At 53.4% G+C, this 27,382-nt stretch overlaps 1 protein-coding gene across 1 annotated transcript; it reads right to left on the bottom strand.

The window, feature by feature from the left end:
* Nucleotides 1–544: 544 nt before the first annotated feature.
* Nucleotides 545–26,840, bottom strand: FADS6 (fatty acid desaturase 6). Its single transcript, XM_038549489.1, has 7 exons — nt 26,815–26,840; nt 14,624–14,964; nt 13,976–14,142; nt 4,647–4,827; nt 3,884–4,071; nt 2,716–2,895; nt 545–2,125 (listed from the first exon to the last, which is right to left on the bottom strand). The coding sequence occupies exons 1-7, from the start codon at nt 26,838–26,840 to the stop codon at nt 1,976–1,978; spliced, it is 1,233 nt and encodes a 410-aa protein (XP_038405417.1). The 3' UTR covers nt 545–1,975.
* Between the last annotated feature and the right edge of the window lie 542 nt (nt 26,841–27,382).

Raw genomic sequence — 27,382 nt, 5'->3', positions numbered from 1 at the left:
CTATCGTCATCACCATCATCAATATTATCACCTCCCATATACCTCTGTAAATTAGATCTTAGGTCTCTGTAGAGTCTCTCCTATCACCCCCTCCTTCCCTCTCAACCCCCATTGCATTCCCAGCCCACATCCTTAGAGTGACAGAAAATCGAGCCGCAAAGAAATCAAGTGTCTTGTTCCCAGGCTCCTGTGGTACAGCCAGGTCTGGTACGAGGGCTGCCCATTCCCCACTCAGGCCCAGATCAATAATAATGAGTCATTGGTATGGATTAGGATGGTTTGGGTCATTAGCCAGGACTATGCAATGGGACCTTTTCTGACATTGCATTTTGTCATTTGGAGAATTAGCAGTTTGATTAATCACATTCCCAGACCCGAGGGCCACTTCTGAGCTGTTAATGCATTTCAAAAGAGCAGCAGTAACGTATAGCAAAGCAGCCAGCTGGGGAGGCTGCCAACCCTTTCCTGTTCCAAGAGGGCTGCTTGGATCCAGAACTCTGCTCTATCAGCCTCCCAGCAAGAAACAGATGGCACACTCAAAAGGGCTGATTGAAAAGAGTTTAATGAAGGAACTTCTTACAGAGGTGTGGGCAGGATCCAGTGGATGGTGAAGCCCCCCTGGCTAGCAACGGCTGGAAGCCATTTCCACCCAGGGCCCGAAGGAACAAAAGGAGGAAGCAGTTTCAAAAGTAGTGAGAGCTGTGGGAAAGGGCACCGCACAGAAGCAGCTGTGGTCTTTGGTAGAGGAAGGCAGGGTGGAGAAAGAGTAGGGTAGGGAATGGATCTAGGGGGCCAGAGATGGGTTCTCCACCAGGACCAGGCTGACAGGACGGCGTGGCCTGCTGTCTAACCCCTCTGCCCATCCCAATGGCTGCATTTAGCCTTCCCAGCATCAGAGCCAGCATGAGAGCCCTCCACCCTGTCCAGGGCTTCACTGAAAAACAAGGCAGTTGTGTGCTAAAACACGACTTGCACGTTTGCAACCAGAGATGATTTTGCCCCCTAGGGGACAGTTAGTTGGCAATGTCTGGAGACATTTTTGATTGTCACAACTTGGGTTCCTGGCATCCCTGTGGGTAAAAGCCAGGGATGCTGCTAAACATCCTAGGATGCCCAGGATAGGGCCCAGTGACAAGGAACCATCTGGCCATAATGTCAATACTGCCAACATAAGAAACTGTGCTTTGGACTAACTGCTCTGGCTCCTGTCATAGGCCTGGCCTCTTCTGTCCCTCCCTCTGCCTCCAGCTGGGGGCCCTTCCTTGCGCCCTCTCATCCAGCCACAGGTTAGGGTGGCCCCCAGCCCTCTCTCCAGGCTGCCCACTTTGGGCTGACTCTCAGTGGTGTCTTAGCACGCTGCCTTCTTCCTCTGGCTGGCATCGGTGATTCTCTGTATCCCTGCCTCCCTCTCAGGCTGCAGGCGCCTGTTCACAGGCAAGCCCTGCTCCTGATTCCAAATCCTTGTATCTGCACCCTGTCCTCCGCCATCTCCCCTCAAAGGCTGCCTGTCCCCTAGACCCTATGCCCATCACCCCCCTCCAGCCTTGACTACCTTCTCAGTAATTTTTCTCTTTGCAATTGATAGTTCTTTTGGGTCCACCCCTTCTAAACATCATGGAACAAAGCAGATTTTTTCTCAAGCTAGCCAAGGTCAAGCTCAAAACTATTTATACTCTTATTTATGCCCTTAGTTCCCCTGGAATGCTCTCCCCACAAAACACATACACTTGGATTTCACTGATGGTGCAGGTCTCAGGAGTTGCTGAGCCTCTGCCTTGCAGAGGCTTCTCTGGCTGAGAAACCAGGAAAGTCTGCCAAAAGTAGCCTCTCCCTATGCTCCCCAGGGAGAGGGCTCCTTAGCAGCCACTGCAGTGGGGAAGGGCCCAAGCCCTCCTGGGCGGAGGGAAGGCCAGCAGAAGCAAGAGGGCTAAGGTTGGGCAGGGAGGGGGTGCAGGGTGACTGTGCTGCCCACCCCTCACTGCAGTCCCACCAGCTCGGTGATGGGAGGGGTCTGTACCATGAACTCCTCATAACGACTGAGAAACAGCCTGAAGCGAGCCAGGTAAGAGTCCTCGTTGTACGGCAGCTGCTTCTCATGGAGGTACTGGGACACCACGGGCTTCACCTGCCAGGAGATGGGCAAGAGAGGCCACTGAGCCAAGACCCCCTCCCCATGGGGAGCCCTTCCTCCTCTCGGCCCCAGCCCCTGTCTCCTGGTTCCATGATGCTCTGGAGGAGCTGAGGGGCAGCAGGGGTAGGTGGGATTCCTACCTCTCCCCTCCCAGCAGGCAAGGAAAAGGGGTCGGGGGCTTCTCATCCACATCCCCTCACCCAGGGTGCCCAACTCCATGACAGTCCTCCTTGGCATAGGGAATAAAAACTGGGGCTCCCTTTGACCAAGCACATACTGTGTACCCAGCATTTCAGGTCCATCTCCTTTCATCCTTAAAGCCTGCCAGCAAGCACTGCTTACTCTCATCTTCCAGATGAGGAAGCTGCAGCCCCTCGACATTCAGTTAACTTGTCCAGAGTCACCGTGGGAGTAAGAAACCCACACATCTCTGATCAGAAACGCACACTGCTGCTTGTGCACAGGGCTGACTTCCAGGGTACTTCAGGCCAGGCCAGCCAGGGGGCCCAGGGTTCAGGTGGACCCTGAGGGTCACCTCCCTCTGCCCTCGGATAGTCGGTTCATCCAGCCCAATCCCCACCTACCTTCAGGCACATATTGTCAGAGAGCCGGGGGAAGAAGTGATGTTCCACGTGGCAGCTGATGATGGAGTGGCCAAAGGCCCAGTCCAGCACAGGCAGCCGCGGCAAGTTCAGCACGCCCAGGCTCATCATGTGAATCCGGGGGGGTTTCTTGTCCCGGGAGAACATGGGCAGCCCAATGTGCTGTGACAGACACGGGGGTCACACCCTAGGGCTGGGCCGGGCGGCCCTGTACCTCCCCACCCTGCCCTGGACATCCTCACCTACCACTTGGGGACCCAGTGGGTCCTTCTGCCTCCTCACTCCCACCCTGGCAGGACCCAGAGAGGCGAGAGGAGGCTGGGACTCTTCCGCCTGTGCTCTGAACTCAGTCTCACCCATCTCTGGGCCTCTGTCTCCATCCGTACAAATGAGGGGCTTGGCCTGGATGCCCCTTGGACTTCATGGTACTGACATGCCCACTACTGCCCACTGCTTGCTCTAATGCCACTATGCCTTTGTCTCTTCCTGGAGAGACCCTTCCCTGGTTTCTTTGCACCAGTCACAATCCTGCTCAGGGTTCAAGATCAAGTTTGTGTACCCTCGTGCAGTTTTTCACTCAACAAGTATGGATAAATGCCTCCCCTAAGGGGTTTGGAAGTGAATGGAAGCATCTGCACTAGCAGGACAGGCAGGTGGCAGGATGACTCCAGGAGCAGTGCACTTTGAGATGAAGTCATCATTGGCTTCATGTCCAGGGAGCAGGGTCACATCCATATGGAAATGACCCTGGATCTGAGTACTGAGCCCCTGGCCCCCCATGGAGACCTCCTGTCTCTGGCTTCTCCAGCCTCGTGGCCTGCACTGGGGCCTCTGTAATGGCCCACAGCTCATGTCACTTGGGCTTATCACAGTAAGTGCCCCGAGGGCAGGAAATGGGGTCCTTCTTAATCACTTATCCTTCCACAGCACCTAATCAAGTGCCAAAGGCGTAGAAGTTTCTTAAATCTTCCATCCACCATCCACATGTGAATGGTAGCCAGTGTTGAAGAGAAGCAAATTCTTTACCTGATAACCCACAGAGAGTTTGGGGTGGAAAGTGGAGGAATGAATGCCCCTCTCTCTCCCTAGAACACTGAGTCTAGCCTGCGGTCGGTGGAGAGCAGCGGGGGGGGTGGGGGGGGGGACTCACCTGGAAGATGTTCACGTGGAGGTAAGGGTGGGCCAGCAGGGATCTGGTGGTGAGCATGCAGAGCAGGGCCGAGCCAGGGCTCCTGAAGCCAGACACGTTCAGGAGCACCCAGTAGTGAGCATAGAGGCCCAGGAAAATCAGGCCCAGCGACCGTGCAGCCAACCTGAGCTCCACCTTCCTCAGCCGCTCTGCCAGAGGGAGCAAGACGTAGAGTGCCGGGGTCAGGGGAGGGCAAGGTGCTGCTCGGACACAAGCCGGCTCCCTGCGGCCCCAGTGCTGCTAACTAGTGAGCTAACTAGGGCCAAGAGTGCATCCACACAGTCCCGAAAAGTACGTCCACCCATTTTCTGGATATGGAAGCAGAGTATTAAGCAACTTGACCGAGGCCACTCTGCTAGTAAGTCGCAGGGACCCAGGGCTGGGACCCAGGTGTGCTGCCCTCCCGCCCCTCCTTCCGCCGTATGATATTGCTCCCATGATATTAACATGCAGTGTAACCTGAGGCATGTGCGAAGTATTTTTATATGCATGACCTCACAGTGCTTTCACACCACCCTTGAGGACCAGGTGAGAACCTGAGTCAGAGTGGTTAAATTACCTGCTGATGGTCATCAGCCAGTAAGTAAGTGGCAGAGCCAGACTTGGCCCTGGGTCCAGGGCCCTTCCACCCTGCATGGCTGTCTCGGGCCTCCGGGAAGCCAGGAGGAGAAGTAAGGAAAGCGGGGAAGCAGGTCGTGCCAGGGCACAGCCCTGGCATACTCACCCACAGCCACCAGTGGGGTTATGATGGGGATCAAGAGAGGAGCCAGGAACATGTACACATAGCGGTTGAGGCAAGGCAACCTCCACGTGCTTGAGTCCCCCAGGCCCAAAACGTTGGTGTAACCGTGGTGCATCTTGACGTGTCCATACTTGGCGTACTCAGCGCTGAAGGCAGAGCATACCTGGAGGAGGGGCCAGAGAGGGCACCGGAGTCCATGTCGGGCACAGTCAAGCAAAGCAGGACCTTTGCAAGCCCTGAGAACACCCACCATCCCCCGAAGCTGCATTTCCAGGGCCTCCCTGCCTCACACCCCCCAGCTACCCACACCATCAGCTCACAGGTATCCATGACCACAGGGTGGCAGCCAGTCAAAAGAGCTGCACCCACTCATTGTGGCGATGCTAAGTGTTTGGAGGTGGGAAGCAACTGGGAAGCCCCAGCTGCCACTCTGCCACTGACCACCCGGGCAAGCCTGCAGGCCTGAGGGGGCTGTCAGGGGGGTAAAGCTCTTGGCACCCTATTGCAATTATTTTGTGCCTGTTTCTCTTGGAAACCTCTGTATCTTCAGAGCACTGCTTTGCATTCTGAGCCCCTGGCAGTGTGGGGAGGGGTGCAGGAGTGATATGTCCCTGAGGGTGGCGACCAGGACCAGGTGCCCGGGTGGGGGCTGAGTGTGAGTTGCTCCCCAGGGCCGACTCCTCTGGTCTGCGCCCTTGTCCTCATCCTCATGGGATTCTTCCAAACTGCCCAGGAGCCACAGCGGGACAGCAGTTCTGGACTCGGAGGAGGGCAGTGGTTCCAAATGCAAAAGCAGCACTAAGGTGTTTCTTATGCAGATACATGCAAATGAAAATGCAGATGTCAGCCTCCTCCAATATTTTAATCAGGCCAGAAGATTTTGCTAATTTTGTCGAAGAGGCCGCCTGCCTGTTTCCAGAACACCAAGAGTTTCCCAGTTGGGATCACTGTGAGCCTCGTGAAGACAGCCGAACAGCCTTCACCGAGTGCTCAGTGCCCTGCACCTCACACGTGTCATCTGTTCATCTTCCAAGCCCAGCGGGTCAGCGGCCTTATGATCCACCCTTGATAGAAGCAGAAACCAAGACAGAGAGAGGCCACGTGACCACCCCAGGTCACCCAGGGAGGAAGGCGGCAGAGGTAGGATTTGAACCCAGAATCCACCCAAGATAAGCCATCAGACAGACCCCTGAGACGAGCCACCAACTACAAGGCAGCGGGTCCCCAGGCTCTGGATCCAGGCAGCAGAGGCAAAGCCAGGAGAAGACAAATCAGGAAAGACATTGTCTTCACGCTCCATCTGCAGAAACTTGGACTAAAACGGCACGAAAATGTAACCGGAAGCTCCAGCCAAGGACACCGAGGGGCACAGCAAGGACGCTCCGCGGAAGCTGTACCGCAGACAGACCTGCCCAACGGGCACAGCCCGGCCCTGGAGGCAGGACGAGGGCTCTGCTCTTCAGGGAGGTAACTCTCCCAGGGGTGGGTTGTGCTCGCTGCTTTTGTCACCTGTTTTGACATCTCTTCCAGGCCTTCGGGTCTCCAGAGCACGTGCCCACTGGGGCCGTGTGGTTGGTTCCAGTTCCAGGCAGAGGCTTCCAGCCCCTGGCGCGAGGGGCTGCAGCTGGGGGCCGCTGGGCCCCCTCAGAGGCCAGCCTGCCTCTGGCCAAGGCCTGCGAGCGTGTGTTTGGAATCTCAAGTTCTACCCCATGGAACTTGGAAGAAGCAGCTTTTTTTTCTTTTTTTTAAGAAACCATATATATTTTTAGATTTTATTTACTTATTTGAGAGAGAGAAAGCACGAGCAGGGAGGAAGAGGAGAGGGAGAAGCAGACTCCCCACTGAGCAGGGAGCCCATTGCAGATGCAGCGCTCGATCCCAGGACCCTGAGATCATGACCTGAGCCGAAGGCAGCCGCTCCATCAACAGAGCCAGCCAGGCGCCCTAAGTTAGGTGTTGCTTCTTCCTGTGGCTATGCTCTGTGCCCCTCAGGAAGAATTAATTAAGGGCCCCGGTCTCTTAGCAGCACTCAGGCACTGCAAGTGGCCAGAGTATGCACGGGGCAGGCACCAGGGCACATCCTCTTGACACTTCCCTCCACTCAGCGTCAGGGACCCCAAGTATCTCCTCGTTCACCTATTCCTTCACTTGGCTGTCTGCACTCGGAAGCACCCTCAGACCTCTGCCGAGGGCCAAAGATAGTTAACAGCTAAGGCGGTGGTTTGAAAAAACTGACCCTTCAAATAGGTAATATATTTATATAATTCAGAATTCAAAAACTATGCAGTTACAGCTCTTCCTACCTCAGTGAAGCCCCAGGTCCCCACTTTCCTCCTGGGAGGTCCTTGATCTCTTACATGTCCTCGAATATTTTTTTAAAGATTTTATTCATTTATTCATGAGAGACACACAGAGAGAAAGGCAGAGACACAGGCAGAGGGAGGAGCAGGCTCCATGCAAGCAGCCCGATGTGGGACTCAATCCCAGGACTCCAGGATCACGCCCTGGGCCAAAGGCAGGCGCCAAACCGCTGAGCCACCCAGGGATTCCCATGCCCTTGAATATTATTTTTTAATTTTTTTAAAGATTTTTTTTATTTTTTATTTATTCATGAGAAACACACAGAGAGAGAAAAAGTGAGTGAGAGAGAGAGAAGCAGGCTCCATGCAAGGAGCCCAAAGTGGGACTTGATCCCGGGTCTCCAGGATCATGCCCTGGGCTGAAGGCGGTGGCTCTAAACCGCTGAGCCACCCGGGCTGCCCTTTTATTTTTTTAAACGAACAATGACCTGGCAGTATTAAAACCCATGATAATAAAATTATGATGCAAAGTTGGGATGTAAACAGGTCATTCTACTGGATTGGGAGGGGAGGGGCAGGACAAGACAGGTGATGGCTGCAGGCTGTTGGAAAAGGAATGGGATTGGGACAGGCAAGAGGGACAGATCTGGGAGGAGCAAGAGGGATTAAGGGCTATGACCAGGTTTCCAGCTTAGGGTTTAGGGCATGGTGGGATCACTGCCAAAGTGGGCACAGGGGCAGGGGCCAAACAAGCATGGACCAGATGGGACGGAAAGGTGCCTTGCTGTCCCGGGCCAGCTGCCCTGAGGCAGGACAGGCCCCGGGCTCCCTCCAGGCCCTCTCTCACTGATTCCGAGGAGCTGAGCAGCCCCTTCATGTTGGCTTCAGGGTGGTGGGGGCCTCTGGGGCTCCCCGGGCCTCAGCAATAGGTTTGTCAGATAAAGTATAGGATCCGCAGGTAAATTCAAATTTCAGATAAGCAACCAATTCTTTTCTTGTAGAGTATATCCCAGATGCACCCCTGGGCTCTACCCACTAGGTGCCAGTAACATGCACACACGCACACACACACACATACACACACACCAGTCACAACAGCCAAAGATATCTGGAGATATTGGTCCTATCCCTGCCATGTGCTCCCTGTGCTTTCTGTGCTCTCTCTGTGTTCATACCCTACACACCTGGTTGATGCCCCTGTCACATTCCACCTGCCCTGATCCCTGGCTGCACATTTTAAGGGTGAGCAGCCTTGGCCAAGTGACTTAACCTCTCAGACCAGTGTTTCCTTATCTATGAAGTGAGGGTAATCACAGCTTCCACTCACAGGGAGGCATCACTACTAAATGCAACAATTCGCATAAAGTACACAGTAAGCACCCAGTAAGTGTCCGATGATATAATCGGGAATTTTATTATTTCCATGTCATTCATGTGTATCTGTTTCCCCACCTGACTATGAGCCCTTGGGGAACTAGAAGTGGGTCTGGGTCATTGTTGTGACCCCAGCACCCAGTGGAGGACTTGTCAGGGAGGAGCAGCTCAGTGATGTGGACAACATTGCTGGCCCATTGCCACTCAGCCTGGACCAACGCTGTCCCAGCCCCGGAGCCCCCCCTCAAGCAGGGTGTCCTCACCCTGCTGGGGAGCCACTATCGTGCTAATGGGGAGTTTGCCCTCTCCTCCCCAAGCTCCTCCCTCAAGGCTGCAGTCCTCACACTTGGGCTGCCATCCACACATGACTCCCTGGCCCTGCTCCAGGGTCCTCTGCCTCCGAGGGCCATATGCTAGGCCACCACGGTCCCTGCCACCAGGAGCCGGGCCTTATAGACCCACGGGAGTAGGGATTGCCACGAGACCCTCTTCCCAGAGTCCTTGGGCTTATCTTTGAGGAAGCTACACCAAAGCTGAGGACAGTGGGGTGGGGGCTACTTGAAAGTCCATTTTCCAAATCTGAACATGGTAAAATGGCAGAGATACACACACACACACACACACACACACACACACAGTCCAATGTCAATTTTCTGGTCTGGCTACTGAAGGAGACTCATATACATGTAACTTGTAATAAATATAAATGTTATATAAAAAGGGGCACCTGGGTGGTTGGAATCAAGCCCCACATCGGGCCCCATGCTCAGTGCAGTCTGCTCATCTCTCTCCCTCTGCTCTTCCCCCTACTCACACACACACTCTCTCTCTCCCTCTAAAATAAATAAATAACATCCTTTTTTAAAAAAGATTTTATGTATTTATTCATGAGAGACACAGAGAGAGAGAGAGAGAGAGAGGTAGAGAGAGAGAGGTAGAGACACAGGCAGAGGGAGAAGCAGGCTCCATGCAGGGAGCCCAAAGCAGGAGCTGATCCCGGGACCCCAGAATCATGCCCTGGGCCGAAGGCAGGCACCAAACCGCTGAGCCACCCAGGGATCCCCCAAGTAACATATTTTTTAAAAAAGGATATAAATGTAACTAATGGGGAAAGCTGGGTGAAGGGTACCCTGGACCTCTCTGCCATATTTTTGCCAAGTCCTGTGAATCTATAATTATTTCAAAACTAAAGTCTGTTTGTTCACAAAAGTATATTTTGTACTACAGATCTAGTCTTGCCCTCTGAATAAATTTTTAAAATTAAAAAAATTAAAAATCACAGTCGGGCATACTCAGACCAATGCCCCACAAGATTCGGGAGGGGACAGAGAGCCACAGTTGGGTGGCTGTTAGAGACAGCCCAGAAGGTAATGGCCACACTGAACTTGAGAATCGGGCCCAGGCTGGGGCTTCTGAGCTCTACATGGGACTCCAGCAAAGGTGATGACATTCCCCTGTGTGACACCCCTTCCCTCAGGGCAGAGCCAGCCCCCCCAGTTTCCTTGGATCAGCTGTGACCCCACCCCTGCAGCACAAAGCCAACTTTTAGAAGGAAGGTTTGAGGTTGAGACACACTAAAGAGCTTAGTACTGGATCGACCTGTTCTCTCCCACTCAGAAAGCAACTTTTTTTTCTTTAAGATTTATTTATGGGCAGCCCCAGTGGCGCAGCGGTTTAGTGCCGCCTGCAGCCCAGGTGTGATCCTGGAGACCCTGGATCGAGTCCCACATCAGGCTCTCTGTATGATGCCTGCTTCTCCCTCTGCCTGTGTCTCTGCCTCTCTCTCTGTCTCTATGAATAAATAAATAAAATCTTTTAAAAAAAAGATTTATTTATTTATTCATGAAAGACACAGAGAGGCAGAGACATAGGCAGAAGGAGAAGCAGGCTCCCTGCAGGAAGCCTGACCCCGAACTCGATCCCAGGACCATGGGATCCCAAGATCGCGGGATCAAGACCTGAGCCGAAGGCAGATGTTCCACCACCGAGCCACCCAGGTGTCCCTACTAAGGAAGCAACTTGACTGTGAGTGAAATACAGAGAAGTCCGTAAAGCCCTCAGATTCGTTGCGGGGTGGGGGGGGGGGGCGTTGATCCTTCTCAAGCTGTGGGATTAAAACCAAGGACTGCCCTGCCCACCCCATCCTGCCCCCACCCTCCTGTGGTCTCATCACATAACCTAGGACAGAAGGGGCAGGTGCTCTTGCAGGGAAAGCCAGGACCATCACTGGACTGGGGAGAGGCTCAGAGGCTCACCAGCAGGAGGAACAGAACGTTCTCATGTAGACCAGAAATGGGAAGCTCACTCTAGTGCGGGTTGGGTGTATGACTGGGGATACCTCAAAGAAACAGCCACAACTGGAGTGTCACTGCGCTGTCCCTCCTGCCTGCCCCTCCCCCCAGATCCCAGCAGTCAGAGAGGATCAGGCCCCTATCCCACCCTGCAGCTCAAGCCAGTGGACCCAGAGACAAACTTGGCCAAACCTGGGTGCATGGGGACACCAAAGACACTCACTGACGCCCTGGGCTACAGACCAGAAAACTAGACCATTCTATAGTAAGGACACTTACACACATGTAACTTGTAATAAAGTTCTTGAGGGTGAAGGCTGGGGTGGAGCACAGGTGGCCAATGAGAGGAGGATCAAAGAGAGAAGACTACAGGACACAGCAGAAGTGGGGAGTCGGGGGTCCAGGAGTGTCCCGGGCAGCGAGAACACATCCTCACAGAGAACAGGTGGTGGGCAGCAGATGTGCACACACACACTCACACACTCACACTCAGATCTGTCCAGCTCGGCAAAATGCATGAACCTTTCTGTCAAACACAAACAACAGGGGGATCCCTGGGTGGCTCAGCGGTTTAGCGCCTGCCTTTAGCCCAAGGCATGATCCTGGAGTCCCAGAATCGAGTCCCATGTCAGGCTCCCTGCATGGAGCCTGCTTCTCCCTCTGCCTGTGTCTCTGCCTCTGTGTGTGTGTGTGTGTCTCTCATGAATAAATAAATAAATAAATAAATAAATAAATAAATAAATAAATAATCTTTAAAACATACACACACAAAAATAAAAAAAATAAAAAACACAAACAACACTAACAGACAAGAACAGCAAAACTGCTAACCCTCTCCTCGCAGCTGACGGCATGCTCCCTCCAGAAAAAAGGAGCAGCGCCAACACTTGGGGAGCATCCAAGAGTCAGGCGTATACCCTAAATCCAGATCTCTGAGGTCGCATTTAATCCTCGCACTGGCTCCATCAGGCCAGTGATGTTATTATTTCTATTAGATGAGGAAGCCAACGCTGAATTAAGTAACTTGCCCAAGGTCAGGCGACCAGCGGGGCTGGGCATGTGACTTCAAAGGTTGTGCCCCCACGCTGGGCCCTGCCTGGCTGCCAAGACCAGCATCCCGCCTGAGGATTCCACTTGGCCCACTAAGGCCAGGGGTATGGGGAGACCCCCGGCAGGGGCATAGCCAGAACCAAACCACGTGTGACGTGTCCACCAGCAGTCAGGACACGGAGGGGAGAACCACACCTCCTCCACCACAGGGGGCTCACGGGCCTCTAGACAGGACCCTCCACTCACTGGCTTTTTCCTGGACCTTTCCCCCACATCACCTGCAGAGTCATCATAATAACCACTGACAAAACACCTACCAGGAGTTTGACCTGGTGCTACGAGCTGAACATACAAAAAAACAAAGGTGAGGCCAGGCCCTGGGGGCCTGTCTACTAGACACTGATTCCCTGCCGCTCTTCAGCGAGGAACCTGGGGAAGCTGGCGAAGCTTCTCAGTAGAGGTGTCCTCAGCTCCCTGCCTTCTCTCGGCATCCACCATAGCTGCCTTGTTCCCCAGAACAGAAGCCAGGGCATTCTCAGACTTTGGTGGGTATCAGATTCACCTGGGGAACCTGGTACATAGGGTGGCCAGGGCGCTCTCTTCCAACAAGCCTGGGCCTCCAGGTCATTCAGCTGCACAGTGAAATTTGACCTCTGTACAGTCAAATTCCCTGTTGTAAGAGTCCAAAATCCACAGCACTCACTCATCCTTAGGTGCCCCCAGGGCACCTGGCACTCAGGACAGCTTTGAAAAGTTCACACAGAGCTAATCCTAACTGCTGTGTTCCCTGCTTCTCCCCTGCCCATGATTACAAACAAGGGGGCATCTGACCCCAGCTCCAGGCCTCAGAGTCTGGCTAGCACCAATGCCCAGGGATCCCTGGGAAGGGAAATAGCTTGAAATGGACCCTGAGGATCAGGAACCTGTAGGTTCCTCTTGTTCTTAGCACTTTAGAAACGTGAGCAGGGGGACACCTGGGTGGCTCAGTGATTCAGCACCTGCCTTTGGCTCAGCTCATTATCCCGGGGTCCTGGGATCAAGTTCCTAATTGGGGTCCCCACGGGGAGTCTGCTTCTCCCTCTGCCTGTGTCTGTCTCTCTCTGTGGGTCTCTCATGAATAAATACAATCTTAAAAAAGAAATGTGCACAGGTGGGAGAGGAGGGGAAGGGTAGAGAGGGAAGATGGAGAGCACTAGGTAAGAGATGTATAACTATAAAATGTCATCTATGTGTCTGTGCATGCGTGTTTAAGTATAGAAACCTTCATAAAGCTACATCAAGTTAAAAACTGAGTTAATTGGTCATGGTAACCAGTGGCAGAAAAGCACTGCTTGGGGCCAGCTTTCATATTTGTTCCTAAGGGATCTGGGCGGCCAGGCAAAGGTCTACCTGGAAGGGGGGAGCGGAAGGGGGTAGGTTCCACAGAGGAACTGGAAAGGCCTGACACCAACCCAGAGAGAGGGACGATCTGGCCAGAAACCTCTGGCTTTGCCCACAGGTGAGAAGAGTGAGGCAGAATCGGGAGGGAGTCGAAGGAAGTCAGGGAAGGCTTAGGTCAGGAGAGGAGGGCGTCCTCAGGATGGCTTGGCCATCGTCAAGCATCAGAGGGGCATGTTCTGGAGTTGGGACACTCTAGGCCCCTGTCCCCTCTCTCTTTCCTGGCCGGGGTTCACATTTTCCTATGAAACCAGGAGGCCCCAAAGGTGGTAGCCAGGGCAGGTGTCCTGCTAAGAGGAGGAGGTTCTATCACCACTTGGTCCAGTGCTACAGAGAGGCAAGTAGGTGCCCCCAGGAGAAACAGGGGTGCCCAGGCCAGGTGCACTGCCATAAGTGGACTTGAATACATTCCTCACGCAGCTCTCTACCCACCAGTGAAGCCCCCTCTCAAGGGCTTAGGGCTATGCACACATGCACACACACATGACTAGAGCGTGCTGCACACTTAGATACACATACCAACAGCTGCAGTGGCCTGTCCACATAGGCACACACAGCTGTGCACACCTGCATGTTTCCATGGAACAATGAGATTACAAAAGAGAAAGAAGAAAGAAAGAGAGAAAGAAAGAAAGAAAGAAAAGAAAGAAAGAAGGACGAAGGAAAGAAATGAATGAAGGATGAAGGAAGGAAGGAAGTTCAGGAGACGTATGAAGGACCTTACACGGACGGCGACAATCACAGCAAAATCCCGAAAGAAAGAAAGAAAGAAAGAAAGAAAGAAAAAGAAAGAAAGAAAGAAAAGAAAGAGCAATGCCAACACAGTACCCGTAGTCACCCTCACCCCAGCCAGGCTCACCTCCACGAAGAAAAGCTCCCAAATCTTGTTCCATCGTTTAGATTCTGTGAGTGCACCGTGAGTGGCCAGGTGGCTGCCCTTGACAGTGAGTGTGTAGTGGCACACACCCAGGATGGTGATGCCCAGCCCAAGGACCACGACATTCTCGGAGCGCAGGCATAAGAACCCTGTATGGAGGAAGGAGAATGGGGATGGGGGGCGGGGGGGGGGGGCAGGCTTTTCCTCCAGCTCTTGGAGATTTGGGCCCAAACACCCTGGCCCCAAAGCGGGCTGAAGCCCTGGGGGCTGCCAGAGGCAGCAGCGAGGCAGGTGCCCATCAGGGGAGGTCCCGGGGAAGCTCCATCCCTGGTGTGCCCCCGTGGAACATCCTCCCCTCCTCCAGTCCCTCTCATCCCTCTCAAAATCCTCCCTCCCCCTCAAGCCATCAGGCCTTCCCCCTCCAGCGCCCATTCTGGGGACGTGTGGCAGGACACTGCAACTAGACTTTCGGACTTGGGGCGAACCGTCCTTCCTAGGGTCCCCGCAGTACGCACATCTCCCCCAGGCCGCGGTCCCCAGGGGTCCCCATCTCCCTCGCCACCGTCCTAGCCCGCGGCCCCCTCCGCAGCCGCAGCCCGGCCCCCTGTCGCCCCGTCCCGTGCCCCTCACCGGCCGGCAGGGAGAGGAGGCTGAGCGCGAGGATGGCGCAGTCCACGCCGTGGCGCTCCCACCACGAGCTCGCCCTCTCCACGTCGCGGACCAGCGCCTCCAGCTCGGCCAGCAGCGCCTCGCCCCCGCCGTCCCCCCGGGGGGCGCCCCGAGCCGGCTCCATGGGCTCCGCCGCGGCGACCCAGGAGGAGTCGGGGACGGCGTGCGGCGCCCCGAGGCGCACGGCGCGAGCAGGGGCGGGCGGGGGCGGAGTCACGCGCCGGCTGGGGACACCCGCCCTCGGTGTCACGGTGCGCGCCGGGCACCCGAGCGCCTCCTGCTGCGCGCCTCTGCGACCCGGCCTGGCCCCCCGGGGCACCGGGCACGTCCCGAGGAGGAGGAGCCGGGCGGATGCGCGGGGCGGGGAGGACCCCGGGGCGAGACCCCGTGGAGAGCCACCCCAGGGCCACCTGACCGCCTGACCTCAGACACCTTCCCCGCGGTCTCCGGGTCCCCGCAGCGCCTGGCGTCGGCCGTAGCATCTTAATCCTCCAGCCTGTGCCTGTGTCTTGGTAGCACTTGGCAGATGCTCCCCGCGACCCGGCGCGCCTCCAAGACTGCCGTCCGTCCGCCCGCCCGCGGGGCCTTCCTTACCTCGTCACCCTTGTTTAGGCCGCTTCCTCCGCAGCCAGAACAGTTACTGGCACAAAACCGTTTCTGAATTCTTAGGACCAAAGGTTCAGGGACTCACTCCATCCAGACAGACGGGGGCGCGGGGGTCCCTCTGGTCCTCGACTTTAACAGTAGTGACCCATGGAGAATTGGCCCTCCAGCCCAGTGATTTTTGGAGTGAGAAACTCTAAAAGGAATCACCATAGAGAAAGGCATAACTATAGAGAAAACACACCCAGGGGTCATCATTCCGGGTGGATCCCTCTGTAGTTCCACTTGCTCAGGGGCACCCAGGGGCATGGCAAACAGCAGCCACCCCCCTGCCTTGGGAGCAACGCCTGCCCCAGTCCCTTCCCACCAGGGCAGCCCCACCCGGAGCTGCTGGAGGTCCTCCCCACACAAACCCCTGGGCTCTGCTGACTCCCTTCTCAGCATCTGGGGATCTGTTCTCCTTTTTCTTTTCTTTCTTTTTTTTTTTTTTTTGTTTTACATTCTCCCTGGTTTCATACTGAACCCCCCTTTCAAAATGAGGTCCAGCATGATGAGGGCAGCAGCATTTCAGAGATCTTTGGGAAGGAGGAAGAAAAGCAAGAGGAAGAGGGGGTAGAGGAAAGCCCGGTGAGGAGGCTAGGGACACTAATGAATGACTCCTGGTGTCTACCATGGCATCTTCCTTCATGAATTCTTATGAGCTTATCCCTCTGATTCCGTAGAAAAGGGTAAGATTTCTTTACCAGGTCAGTGTTCTAAGGGACTTACAATCTAACAGACCGGTTCTCACCACACACACACACACACACACACACACACACACGGACAAGTCTGGATCCTCATAGCTTCATCATTGGCTTCCGTCTCCTTTTTTTTTTTTTTAAGATTTTTAAAATTTATTTATTCATGAGAGATACAGAGAGAGGCAGAGACACAGGCAGAGGGAGAAGCAGGCTCCCTGTAGGGAGCCCGATGCAGGACTCGATCCCAGGACCCTGGGATCACAATCTGAGCCGTAGGCAGATGCTCAACCACTGAGCCACCCAGATGCTCCGCTTCTGTATCCTTATTAGGTTTTGTGTTTCCCCACAACTCCGCAAGGATGATATCTTTCCCGTCTGATTCACAGAGGCCCAGAGAGATTAACTGATCTGCCCAACACCCAGCCCGAATTTACTAAATGGCAGAACTAGAACTCAAATCCAGGGTGTCTCCTCCAAATTCAATTATCTTTTGTTTATATCAGATTCTTAAGACTGAGAAGGGGGAGGTGTCCTCCCCCCAGATATACTAGAATTTTCAGGGAGGGGACATGTACAATTTTTATTTTTTAATTATTTATTTTTTTAAAAGATTTTATTTATTTATTCATGAGAGACACAGGGAGAGACAGAAGCAGAGGGAGAAGTAGGCTCCATGCAAGGAGCCCGATGTGGGATTCGATCCTGGGTCTCCAGGATCACGCCCTGGGCCGAAGGCGGGCACTTAACTGCTGAGCCACCCAGGGATCCCAGACATGTACAATTTTAAAAAGCATATTTGATATTAATATGCAATATGATAATATAATTATATAAAGGTGGAATTCCATGGCTTTTATCATATAAACTAGGAAACTTCCTACCAAGGTAGGAAGAAAGTACCAAGAATCCCCTCACTTCCCCCTGGATATCTAAGTGACGCTGTTATGAAACAAATGCTGAAAGGATGCCTGGGTGGCTCAGTGGTTGAGCACCTGCCTTCTGCTGGAGTTGTGATCCCAGGGTCCAGGATCAAGTCCCGCATCAGGCTCCTTGCAGGAAGCTGGCTTCTCTCTCTGTCTCTGACTCTCTCTCTCTCTCTTTCATGAATAAATAATTTCTTTAAAAAAAAAAAAAAAGGAAGCAAATGCTAAGTGTCAAACAGGAGCAGAGGCAAAATGTGCATTAGAAGAGCTCCAGGAGCCAGGAACTTCCATGGGTGGGGCGGGCTGGCTGGCAGTCTCCCTGGAGAGAGGCAGATTTAAACCTGGCTGAGAAGGAAGAGGACAAGGCATTCTGGGTCTTCAAGACATGGAGAGGATTAGGAGATTGTTAGGGGCGGAGCCAGGTGCTGGGGTACAGAGAATGGCAGACAGAAAGGGGGGCTTGCTCCTGAAGGCCCAGGGAGCCATAGCAGCCTCTAGAGCAAGGGAGTGACTCGCATAATGTGTTCAGGAAGGGTCACAGGCATAGCGGAGTAGCCCACTGGAGTGCAAGAGACTAATTTGGAGACTGTTTCAGCATCCTAAAACAGGAGGGTACTGACGATGTAGATGGCAAGGGAGGGGTGTTGTAGGATGGAAGAGGGGTAAGTCAAAATCTGGAAGACTGAGATAAACGGTTCACCGAAGGAAATGTACAGATGGCCTGTGGGCCCATGAAAAGATGCTCCACATCATCAGTCTTTAGGGAAATGCAGATTAAAATCCCCTATGAGCTAGCCCTTCGGACCTGCTATTTCCTAAATGCCAATCGCCAGGCACCACTAAACGTTGGCGAGAGGGTGTGGAGCAACTGACCTCTCATTTGGGCTGACAAGGGTACAAGGCGATACAACCCCTCTGGAAAACAGTTTGGCAGTTTCCTGTTAAGGTTAAATATACACTTATCCTATGACCCAGCAAGGCAGCTCCCAGATCTTCAACCAACAGAAATAAAAACATGTGTCCCCATAAAAATGTATATCTCAGGAATGCCTGGGTGGCTCAGTGGTTGAGCATCTGCCTTTGGCCCAGGGTGTGATCCTGAAGTCCCAGGATCAAGTCCCACATCGGGCCCCCTGCATGGGGCCTGCTTCTCTCTCTGCCTGTGTCTCTGCCTCTCTCTCTTTTTTTTTTTCTCTGCCTCTTTCTGTGTGTGTCTCATGAATAAATAAATAAAACTTTTTTAAAAAATGTGTATCTCGATGATCAAAGCAGCGTTGTTCATCATAGCCACATTGGAAATAGCGCGAATGTCCATCAACGGGAGAATGGGCAGACACACGGGTACCTCCAAACAACACCCATAATATAAAAGAGCAGCTGGTGCAGGCAACAGTGCGGATGGACAAACAGTGTGGATAAGCTGACGCAGCCCTGCAGACCGAATGCTGAGGGAAAGAAGCCATACACAGACCAGAACCTACTGTATGATTCCATTTATAGGAAGGTTAAGGATAGTAGAACTATTATACGGCGATAGAAATCAAATCAGTAGTTGCCCAGGGAGGAGTGAGTGGGGGACAGTAATTGCAAAGGGACCCAAGGAAACTGTCTGGAAGAATAGAGATGTTCCGTATCTTCCTGTGGTCATGTTCACACAGGTGTGTATGTTGGTCTAAAGTCATCGACCTGCACACTCATAGCGGGTGCGTTTTATTATGGTTAATTATACCTCAGTAGAGTTGACTAAAGTGAAAACAAGATAGGAAGCAGATGCTCTCTTTTTTTTTCATTTTTTAAAAAAAGATTTTATTTATTTATTCATGAGAGACACACAGAGAGAAGCAGAGACACAGGCAGAGGGAGAAGCAGATTCCCTGTAGGAAGCCTGATGCAGGACTTGATTCCAGGACCCGGGATCACAACCTGAGCCAAAGGCAGACGCTCAGCCACTGAGCCACCCAGGTGCCCCAGATTCTCTTTTTAAATGGAAAGAGCCTGATTAGAGCTGAACACGGGCATGCCCGAGGCATACACTCAACAGAAATGCAAAGAAAGAGCCATAGCCAGTGTACTCAAAATAGGCAAACCCTGGGGACAACTCAAATATCCCCCAATGCTACAATGATAAATGAAATGTGGAATATGCATGCCGGGGTGTATTATACAGCCCGAAACTAATGTTGAATAACCTAAACCAGATGCAACAGAGCACAGACTCCACTTGGTTCCATTCATATTAAGGGCACCTGGGGAGCTCCGTGGTTGAGCATCTGCCTTCAGCTCAGGGCATGATCCTCTCTCTCTCTGTGTCTCTCATGAATAAATAAATTCCAAGAAAGAAAAGAAAAGAAAAGAAAAGAAAAGAAAAGAAAAGAAAAGAAAAGAAAAGAAAAGAAAAGAAAAGAAAAAAGAAAAAAAGATCCATTCATATAAAATTCAAAAACAGGCTTAGGATGGCTGTTACGATGGGGGTAGTAACCAGAAGGGGACACATAAGGGTTTGGGGGGCTGGTGAATGTTTTGTTTCTTGATCTGGGTGTTGGTAACCCTTTATAAAAGTCCATCATGCTATATTGCTATTATGTGTGAATTTTTCTGTATGTATATTCCATCTTAATTAAAACACTTTATTTTTCTGATTGGTAAAGTGTTTTTTTGTTTTGGTTTTGGTTTTTTTTTAGAGGTGAGAATTGGAAGGCAGACGTCACCCATAAGTGGAGCAACAGTGAAGTGTGGGGACAGCAAGTTGGGGTGGCACCTCCATTCCCTTGGCCATGGGCGATGGCAGCTGAGCTTGTAGGGTGGGAGAAGCACCTGATCTCCCAGACTCTTTCCCCATTCCTTCCTCCCTATCAGCCCATCCTGACCTCTCGGCCCCACATCCCGCCTCTCCCTGCTTCCAGGATCCTAATCACGGGAGTGAGAAAGAACTGTGACTGGCCAGCCAGGTCTGCACCTTTGAGGCTCCCTGCGTGGCTTCTCATGACAGGGCCCCGGGGCCCAGAGAGCAGGCCTGGGCAGGTTCCTTGACCTCTGCCCACAGTGGGCCGCTGTCCTGCTGCCAAGGCTGCAGCCAGGGCTGGGGCCTGTCTTCTCCTCCCAGCCGGCCTCTCCTAGACCTGCCTCTGCCCCCACCCAAACCCTCGCCCTTCTGCATAAGACTCAGCATATGTGAAGAGCGACAGCTTTGGAGTTGGACTTGCTTAGTAACTGTGTGGCTTTGGGTGAGTTACTCAACCTCTCTGAGCTTAGTATCTTCATGGATGCAAAACACAGGCATTTGAAAAAGTGAGGTAAAGATCAATGGGCATTTTAACATTTTCTTTGTGTACCCCAACAGTTGTGTGCACCCCACTTTGGAGAGCAATGGCCCACAGCCTGAGGTCTCAATTGCTCAGCATGGCCTTTCAGCACCTCCAAGCTCTAGTTCCACCTCTGACTATTCGTCTGCTTGGGGCCAGAGTAGCTGCTCCTTGACCTCTGGGAAGCTGTTGTTCCTTCCTACGTCTGCCTTCATTCCCAGGGTGATTGTTTCTACTCCCGCACCCCATCTAAACCCCACCCATCCTCCAGGGTGCTGGTGACTTCAGCCACCCCTACAAAGCTCCCATGTTCCCGTGTATTTCACACATGGCACCAATTTTATTGAGCACCTACTGTTTGCCAGGCACTCCCACTCTGGTGTCTGTTCCTTGCCCTGACCTCATCATCTGCCAGCTAGCGTTAGACACCGCTTGTCACACACTGCCTGCCAGTGATCGTAGGATTCAGCATGTTCCCGGGTCTGTGTCATCCGCCTGCATGAGTCAAGATAAGTGGCACCAGCTGCTGTAACAAACAGCCCCAAGCATCTCAGCGGTAAATACAACACAGATTTATTTCTTGTTCACATCACAGTCCAATATGGGTCCGCTGGCCTTGCTCTGAGTGGTGACTCGGGGGTTCAGGCTTCTATCCGGTGATGCCTCTGCCTCCAATACGGGCCATAACGATGTCTGGGGTGGGTGGGGGTGGAAGAGAAAACATGAAAAGACACTTTGAGTTCCAGATCTGGAAGTGGTACGTGTCACTTCCATCCGCATCCCACTGGCCAGAATCGGGACATGCAGCCCCAACCTCACCACAGGCAGACTTGGGCTCACAGCCTTCCCGTGCCCAGGGAGAGGGGCTCATATAAACAGTAGGTGTCCTGAGGGCACAGACCCCATGCACATCTTCCTATGTTTCCCTGAGCTTCCTCCGTAACTTCCCCCCTGCCACCCAACACACTCACGCACCCATCCTGCCCAGCACAGCGCCTTGTTTACCAGCTGATGGACAGGCCAGTGTGAGTCAAAACAGGCTGCCTGAAGAGAAGGGGATGGGGCTTGGCGGGGACACGGGTCCTTCCTGTTCTTCGGACAACACCCATTCCCTGGGGCCATACACTTTGTGTGGGACGTAGTAGGTGCTCAGTAAACATTGGTTGAATAAATGAATAGATTGGATGAATGGAAAGATTAAGAAAACAGGCTCAGGAGAATAGAAGGAAGAGATAAAAGTTTTTTTTTTTTTTTTTTTAATTAGATGATGAAGAAGACACTGGTCCAAACTTGAGACAGGTGAGCCCTCCTCCCAGGCCCCAACGGATGGGACGCCTGTGAACCTACTCAGGCAAAAATGGGGTGTGTGTGTGAAGGGATGGTGTTAGATGATGCTGGGCTTGGCCTCCCTGGGACCTATGGAGTTCCCCACCCTGGGGCAGCTATGATTCCTCCCTTCTGCAATCCACATCTTTATTTGCTGGGGTTCATTGGGGTTAATTATCATTGTGGTTGGAGTGGGGTGGGGAGGAACCTTGCCCCAGCCCCAGGCCCTGGAAGGGAATCATGAGAGTCAGGGATAGGTTAGGAGACCTGGAAGGCGGGTACTGGGAGCTGGGGGACGTGGGATGGTTTAGAAAGACACCTCCTGCCAGCAGTGTAACCATTTCTAGGCTCCACGCCTGGGTGGCCAAGTCTGTAAGCCTTCCTTGCCTCCCACCCATTCATGCGACCCCCCTCCCCCAAATCATCAAAGCCCAGTGAGGTCTGGCTCCAGAAGGCAAGCGGCATTATTCACCGGGGTGGGGCCGAGCGCTCTGGGGGAGAAGTGGCCTGGCCATGGCTCAGATCTTGATCAACTGAGAGTGGGACTGGCATCCCAAGCTCCCCTGGCTCCAGCAGGGCAGGACCACATCGACGGGCCACCTCAGCGTCGGCCTCGCCTCCAAGGACCCTAGCCCTGGCCCACCACAGCTGCCTGCCGTGTGCACCCCGCCTTCTAGGCTGCCAGCTGCTCTGCAGGGACGAAGCCAGGTTGGTGATGGCCCAGAGGGGCAGGTCAGGGACTGAAACAGGTAAGGGAAAGGGGGCCGGCCTTGAGCTGGTAGAGATGCTGCTGAGGCTCTGAGGCTGTCAGCCTGTCCCCACCTGGCAGGAAAGGACACCGAGGATAGGTGGCCCAGGCCACCTGTCCAAATTACAGGGCAATCTAGGTCCTTGAAAATCCAAGGCTGGAGCTGTTAGCAACCCAGACTCCTGACCAAGGGCTTTCCAAGGGTCACTCGGTCCCTCCCACTGCGTCTGTTCAGCACCACAGTCCAGTGTGTGTGAGTGACTCTGGGGTGTAGATTAACCTGGTGGGGCCAGTGCCAGGGCTGGAAAGGGAGTGAGGGCCACGATTCTTGCACAGTGTGGAGACAACCGAGAACAGCGTCTAGAGTGGGGCTCTGGACTCAGACACACCATGGTCTCATTCTTGCTGTGTGACCTTAGGGGAGTTGCTTGACCTCTCTGAGCCTCAGGTTTCTGACAAAGTGACTTGGAGTGGATAAGGGTGACACTACCCAGCTTACTGGGTTGCTGGAGAGAGTAATAAGATCATTTCTGTACCATGAATATCAGTGGACCACCACAGGGCAGGGCTCATCACTAAGCAATTCCTTGGGCTACTGTACTTATAGCATTATCGTTATGGTGCATATTAGTATGATTTAAATCTAACATATATTGGTATCAATAATGATGCTAATAAATAGTTTCTATTTCCAGCGAGACAAAGGGCCCAACCATGCTCACTCCCTCTGTTTCATTCTCTTCGCCTTGTTTTCCATGTATGCGCACGTGTGTGTGCAGGCGCATGTGTTTGCAGAGGAGGGCTGGTGTTCAGGGGCCCGATGCCTCACCCCACTTCTGCTCTGCAATACTGACCACACTGTGCGGGAGGTGTGGGGACCCTGGAAAGGGGAGTTTAGGACAGCCCAACAGGTGGGTTCCCACCTCTAGTTCAGGGATGCCCAGGCCTGACTGCTGCCCCCTGAGCCCTCCCCACCCCCAGACTCCTGTCTACCAGGCCCCTGGGCTTGGTCATCCACCTACGGGGTGTCAAGACCTGAGCTAAGCACCTAACATAGTTTATCATCCCAACTGGCCTACTATGTGGGGTTTAATTATCTCCACTCACAGAAGGAAACCGGAACTTGGAAAGACAAACTAGTCTTCCCAGCAGGTGGTGGAGCTGTGTGGCCCAACTGGACACTCTGGCCCAGGGGAAGCCGTCCACCCAGGTCCCTCTGTAACCTGGCTGACCCAAAAGGTGGATTTGCACTCGCTCGATCCCCTTCCTTCTGGACCACTGGTCCTTCTTCCCCTACTGCCTCCCCTCCTTGAGGTTCTGACACCCAACAAACCAGTCACCCAGAAAGAGTTTGAAGAAAGCTTTGTGGGAACCCTCAATTCAGGGCAAGGGGTGGGGTGAGGAGAGCTGATGTGGGTGGCTGGAGCTTCAACCTTCCAGTCTAAAGGAGCTGGGCCCTAAAAATAACAGATAGGAGAAGGAGTCTAAAAATAGACTGTAGACAAAATCATGGAACCCTCTGTGAGTGTGTATGCACACACACGTGCACACACCCTTCTTCTGGGAAACCTGGAGGCCCTGAAGCAAAGATCAGCGAGCAAGACCACAGAGACACACAAGCATGCTCAGCTCACAAACAAACACAACCTTCCAGGAGAGCTCTGGGTCCAATACACTCAACCCATGCTTGCACAGATCCATGTCAGTGTTGTCACCCACATTACACACACCCGCAGGTGCATATGCACACACAGCCGAGAGCAGTCAGCAGCAGATCTAGAGGCTGAGCAGGAGGGCGGTGGACAGGAATGGAAGGGGGTGGATGCAGCAAGTCCCACCTGTCCCGCATCCCACTCCCCAAGTCCTGCCAGCTGAGCCCCTGTTCTGATGTGGGGAGCCCCTGAGCCACCCTTGTGTCAAGTGAGAACCTGGGGAGGTGGCTCAGTGAATGGAATACAAGGAGCCAAAGTTTGGGGGTTTGAATCCCATGGCCCTGACACTTGTGCACTCTGCGGCTTGGAGAAATGACCTAACCTACCTGAGTCCTGGTTTCCTTACCTGTGAGGCAGGGCAGTGAGATGGTTCACACGGGTTTGCTGTGCCCCGTATGCGCAAGTCCAAGACTTCTGCTCTGAGAAGGCAGCTGGCAGCGAGCGGCCGTGCAAACTCACCTCGGTTTAGGCACTTCCTAGCAGGTCATCTGCCCTGAGCCTCAGTCCCCCCCATCTGTAAAATGGGGCTAGTAAAGAATGCCTTCCTGCCCTTCCCACTTGAAAAGACGGTGCTATGAGGGTGCTGTGAGCTATGACTGTGGGGAAGGGGGAGCCTCCAGGGTCAGAGATGGTGAGGGTCAGGCCCCCTCTCCTCCCAGAGAAAGCCCCTCCCCCCACTACTGTTCAGGATCAACTCCCCAGAAAGGTATATATCCAGAGCAGGGAGAGGGTCCCACAGAATGTTGGCCCATGCAGACCCCCTGAGCCCATGGAATAAAGAAGGCAGAGTGAGAGAGGGTAAAACTGGGATTTACAGCTTTAAAGGATTTCCAGGTCTCACCACACTGGCGTGCCCCAAGGGTCTTTCTCTAAAGACCAAATTGGTGGTTCTGAATGGACTTGCCAGAAGTTTCCCTGCCTCAGACTCCATCAGACTTAGTCATTCAGCTATAGAAACCCAGGAGCAGCTGGGCCGGTGCAGCTGTGCAGAGTCAGACTAACAAGGAGTCAGGCCCTGTGTGTGCTCTCACAGGCTGTATGACCCAAGCAACAACCTAGTATTCTCGGGTCGTGGTGTTCTCCTCTGTCAAATGGATTAACTGACCCCCCGTAATTATTAAATGAGTCGTGTGAATCCTCAGAAACCACAGATGTAAAGTGCTGACATACAGCAGGTGCTCAATAAATGCTCACCATCATGACGAGACATGGCACCGCTGGGAGCCAGCCTGTCTGGGTTTGAGCCCTAGCCCTACCACCTCCAGCAGCGTGAGCTTGGGTACATTTTACAAACATCTCTGTGCCTTGGTTTCCTCATTTGAAAACCAGGAATAACAACGGCGCCCAAGACCATGCGAGTAACACCCTGGAAACGCTTTGGGCACCCCAAGTATTGCTATGACTCTCGGACTATGGTTGGGAGGTGAGACCTGGGTCAGAGAGTGGTGCCGCATGCCTGCTGGGGGCCTGCGGGCCTGCACCGCAATCCCCTCGGTGTGGGGTGACCAGAGGAGGGGCTACAGGGATCCGGTTCACCCAAGACAGGACCAGCGGACTGAGGTAGGGAGAGGGACAGGGAGCCTGTCTCATGGGAAGACACATCGAGAGAAAGATGCTGACGGAAAGCTCTTCCTCTCCTCACACCACTGCCGACACCAGGTGGGGGTTCCCCCACACCCACAGCCAATTCTCCAACCCTGGACACGAGCCATCCTGGAACTTTATTCAGTTCTGAAGCTGACGATGGGGCTCGTGTCAGACCCCACAGGTCCCTGGGCTCGGTCCCACAAACACAAGCTCACTTCTGACCTCCCCGATCCCCAGGCTACCTGCATGTCTGTCCAACCTGGCTAAAAATTGGGGGGTTCCCAGAACCCACTGCCTCAGCCTCGATAGTTTGCTGGAACAGCTCGCAGAGCTGAGAAAAGGACTTTACTTATATTTACTGCTTTATTGTAAAGTGTATTATGATGAGCAGCCAGATGAGGAGATACACCAGGTCCAGAAGGGTCCTGGGTGCAGGAGCTTCTGTCCCCGTGGAGTCGGGGGACACCGCCTTCTCAGAACATGGATGTATCATCAACTCAGAAGCTCTCTGCACCCTGTAGAGGAGGGGTGCTCATGGAGGCTTCATTGTGAAGGCATGATCGATCATTGGCCCAATCTGCAGCCTCCCTCCCCTCCCCAAAGGATGCGGGGCACTGAAAGCTCCAAGGTGCTAGCCGTGGTGACCAGTCCCCACATTGAAGCTGTCCAGGAGCCCACCCAGAGTCGCCTCGTTTGAACAGAAGACGCTCCTATCACCCAGGAACCCCCAAGGGACTCGGGAGCCTTGGGGAGTCTGGAACTGGGGGCAGTTACTAAACACATACTTCTTATGATGTGACCAATGGCAAAGGAGTCTGAGGTCTAGAGAGATGAGGCATCAGAAAGAGGAGCGGGGAGACTGAGCAGGAGCCCCAGCATTACAGACAGACGGGGCAGAGACCGAGACGGGGAGATAGGCACACTCTCCAGTCACAATGAAATGCTTCTGTGGGCTTGCTCCCCCATCTTGGCCGGCTTTTGCCCTCCCAAACAGCCCCCCAGTATCTTGCCCTGGGGCTTCACAAACCAACCTGCCCTCTCTCAGCCCAGCTCCTCCAGGCAGGTGGGTCAGCCCAGGTGCTTGGGTCACCGAAGTTGCCAGCATGCCCACCCCCCCCAAAGCCGGGCTGAGTCAGACATCTGCCCAGGACCAGGCAACCCCAGGTCAAGGGGACCCAAGACCAAAGACAACCCCCACCAAAGGGTACAAGTGCTTGGGCAGCCGATACGCCATGGTTAGGCATGCAGGCTTCAATACCACGGGAATTCGTCTCTGAGGCTTGGTTTGTCCACCTGAAAGCTCTGTGACCTTGGGCAACTCATAACACTGCTCTGACCCTCTGCTTTCCCACCAGTGAAATGGGGATGATCATCATGATACAGTCCTTACTTTATAGGTTGTGGCTTTAGTGGGAGAATTAAATGTATATAAAGTGCAGACACCTTATAAGCTCTCAACATTAATAGTAAAAATATGAAAGCTTACCTCTGGGGACAAGGTGGCTGAAAGGACCCAGGTCAGGGAGCCTGAGCTTTCCTTAATTAACTGGGACCTGAGGAATGTCACAAAACCTCTCTGATGGTTAATCTCTTCGCCTATGGAATAGGACTAAAACTCCTCACCTACATATCTTGTAGGATTAGGAGGAAGTTTTGGATGAACTCTAATGTTCAGATAGTAATATAATGGGGCCAGGTCAGTGGGCTTACGATTCCCCCTCCAGAAAAGATGCCCTGGATCCTCCAGGAAAGGATTCCCCAGGGGGTCCTCCCACC

The sequence above is a fragment of the Canis lupus genome, chromosome 9, assembly GCF_011100685.1.
Source record: "Canis lupus familiaris isolate Mischka breed German Shepherd chromosome 9, alternate assembly UU_Cfam_GSD_1.0, whole genome shotgun sequence".
Classification (NCBI taxonomy): Eukaryota; Metazoa; Chordata; class Mammalia; order Carnivora; family Canidae; genus Canis; species Canis lupus.
Note: the sequence above shows the minus strand (reverse complement) of the source record. Positions and strands in the feature narration are given on the sequence as shown.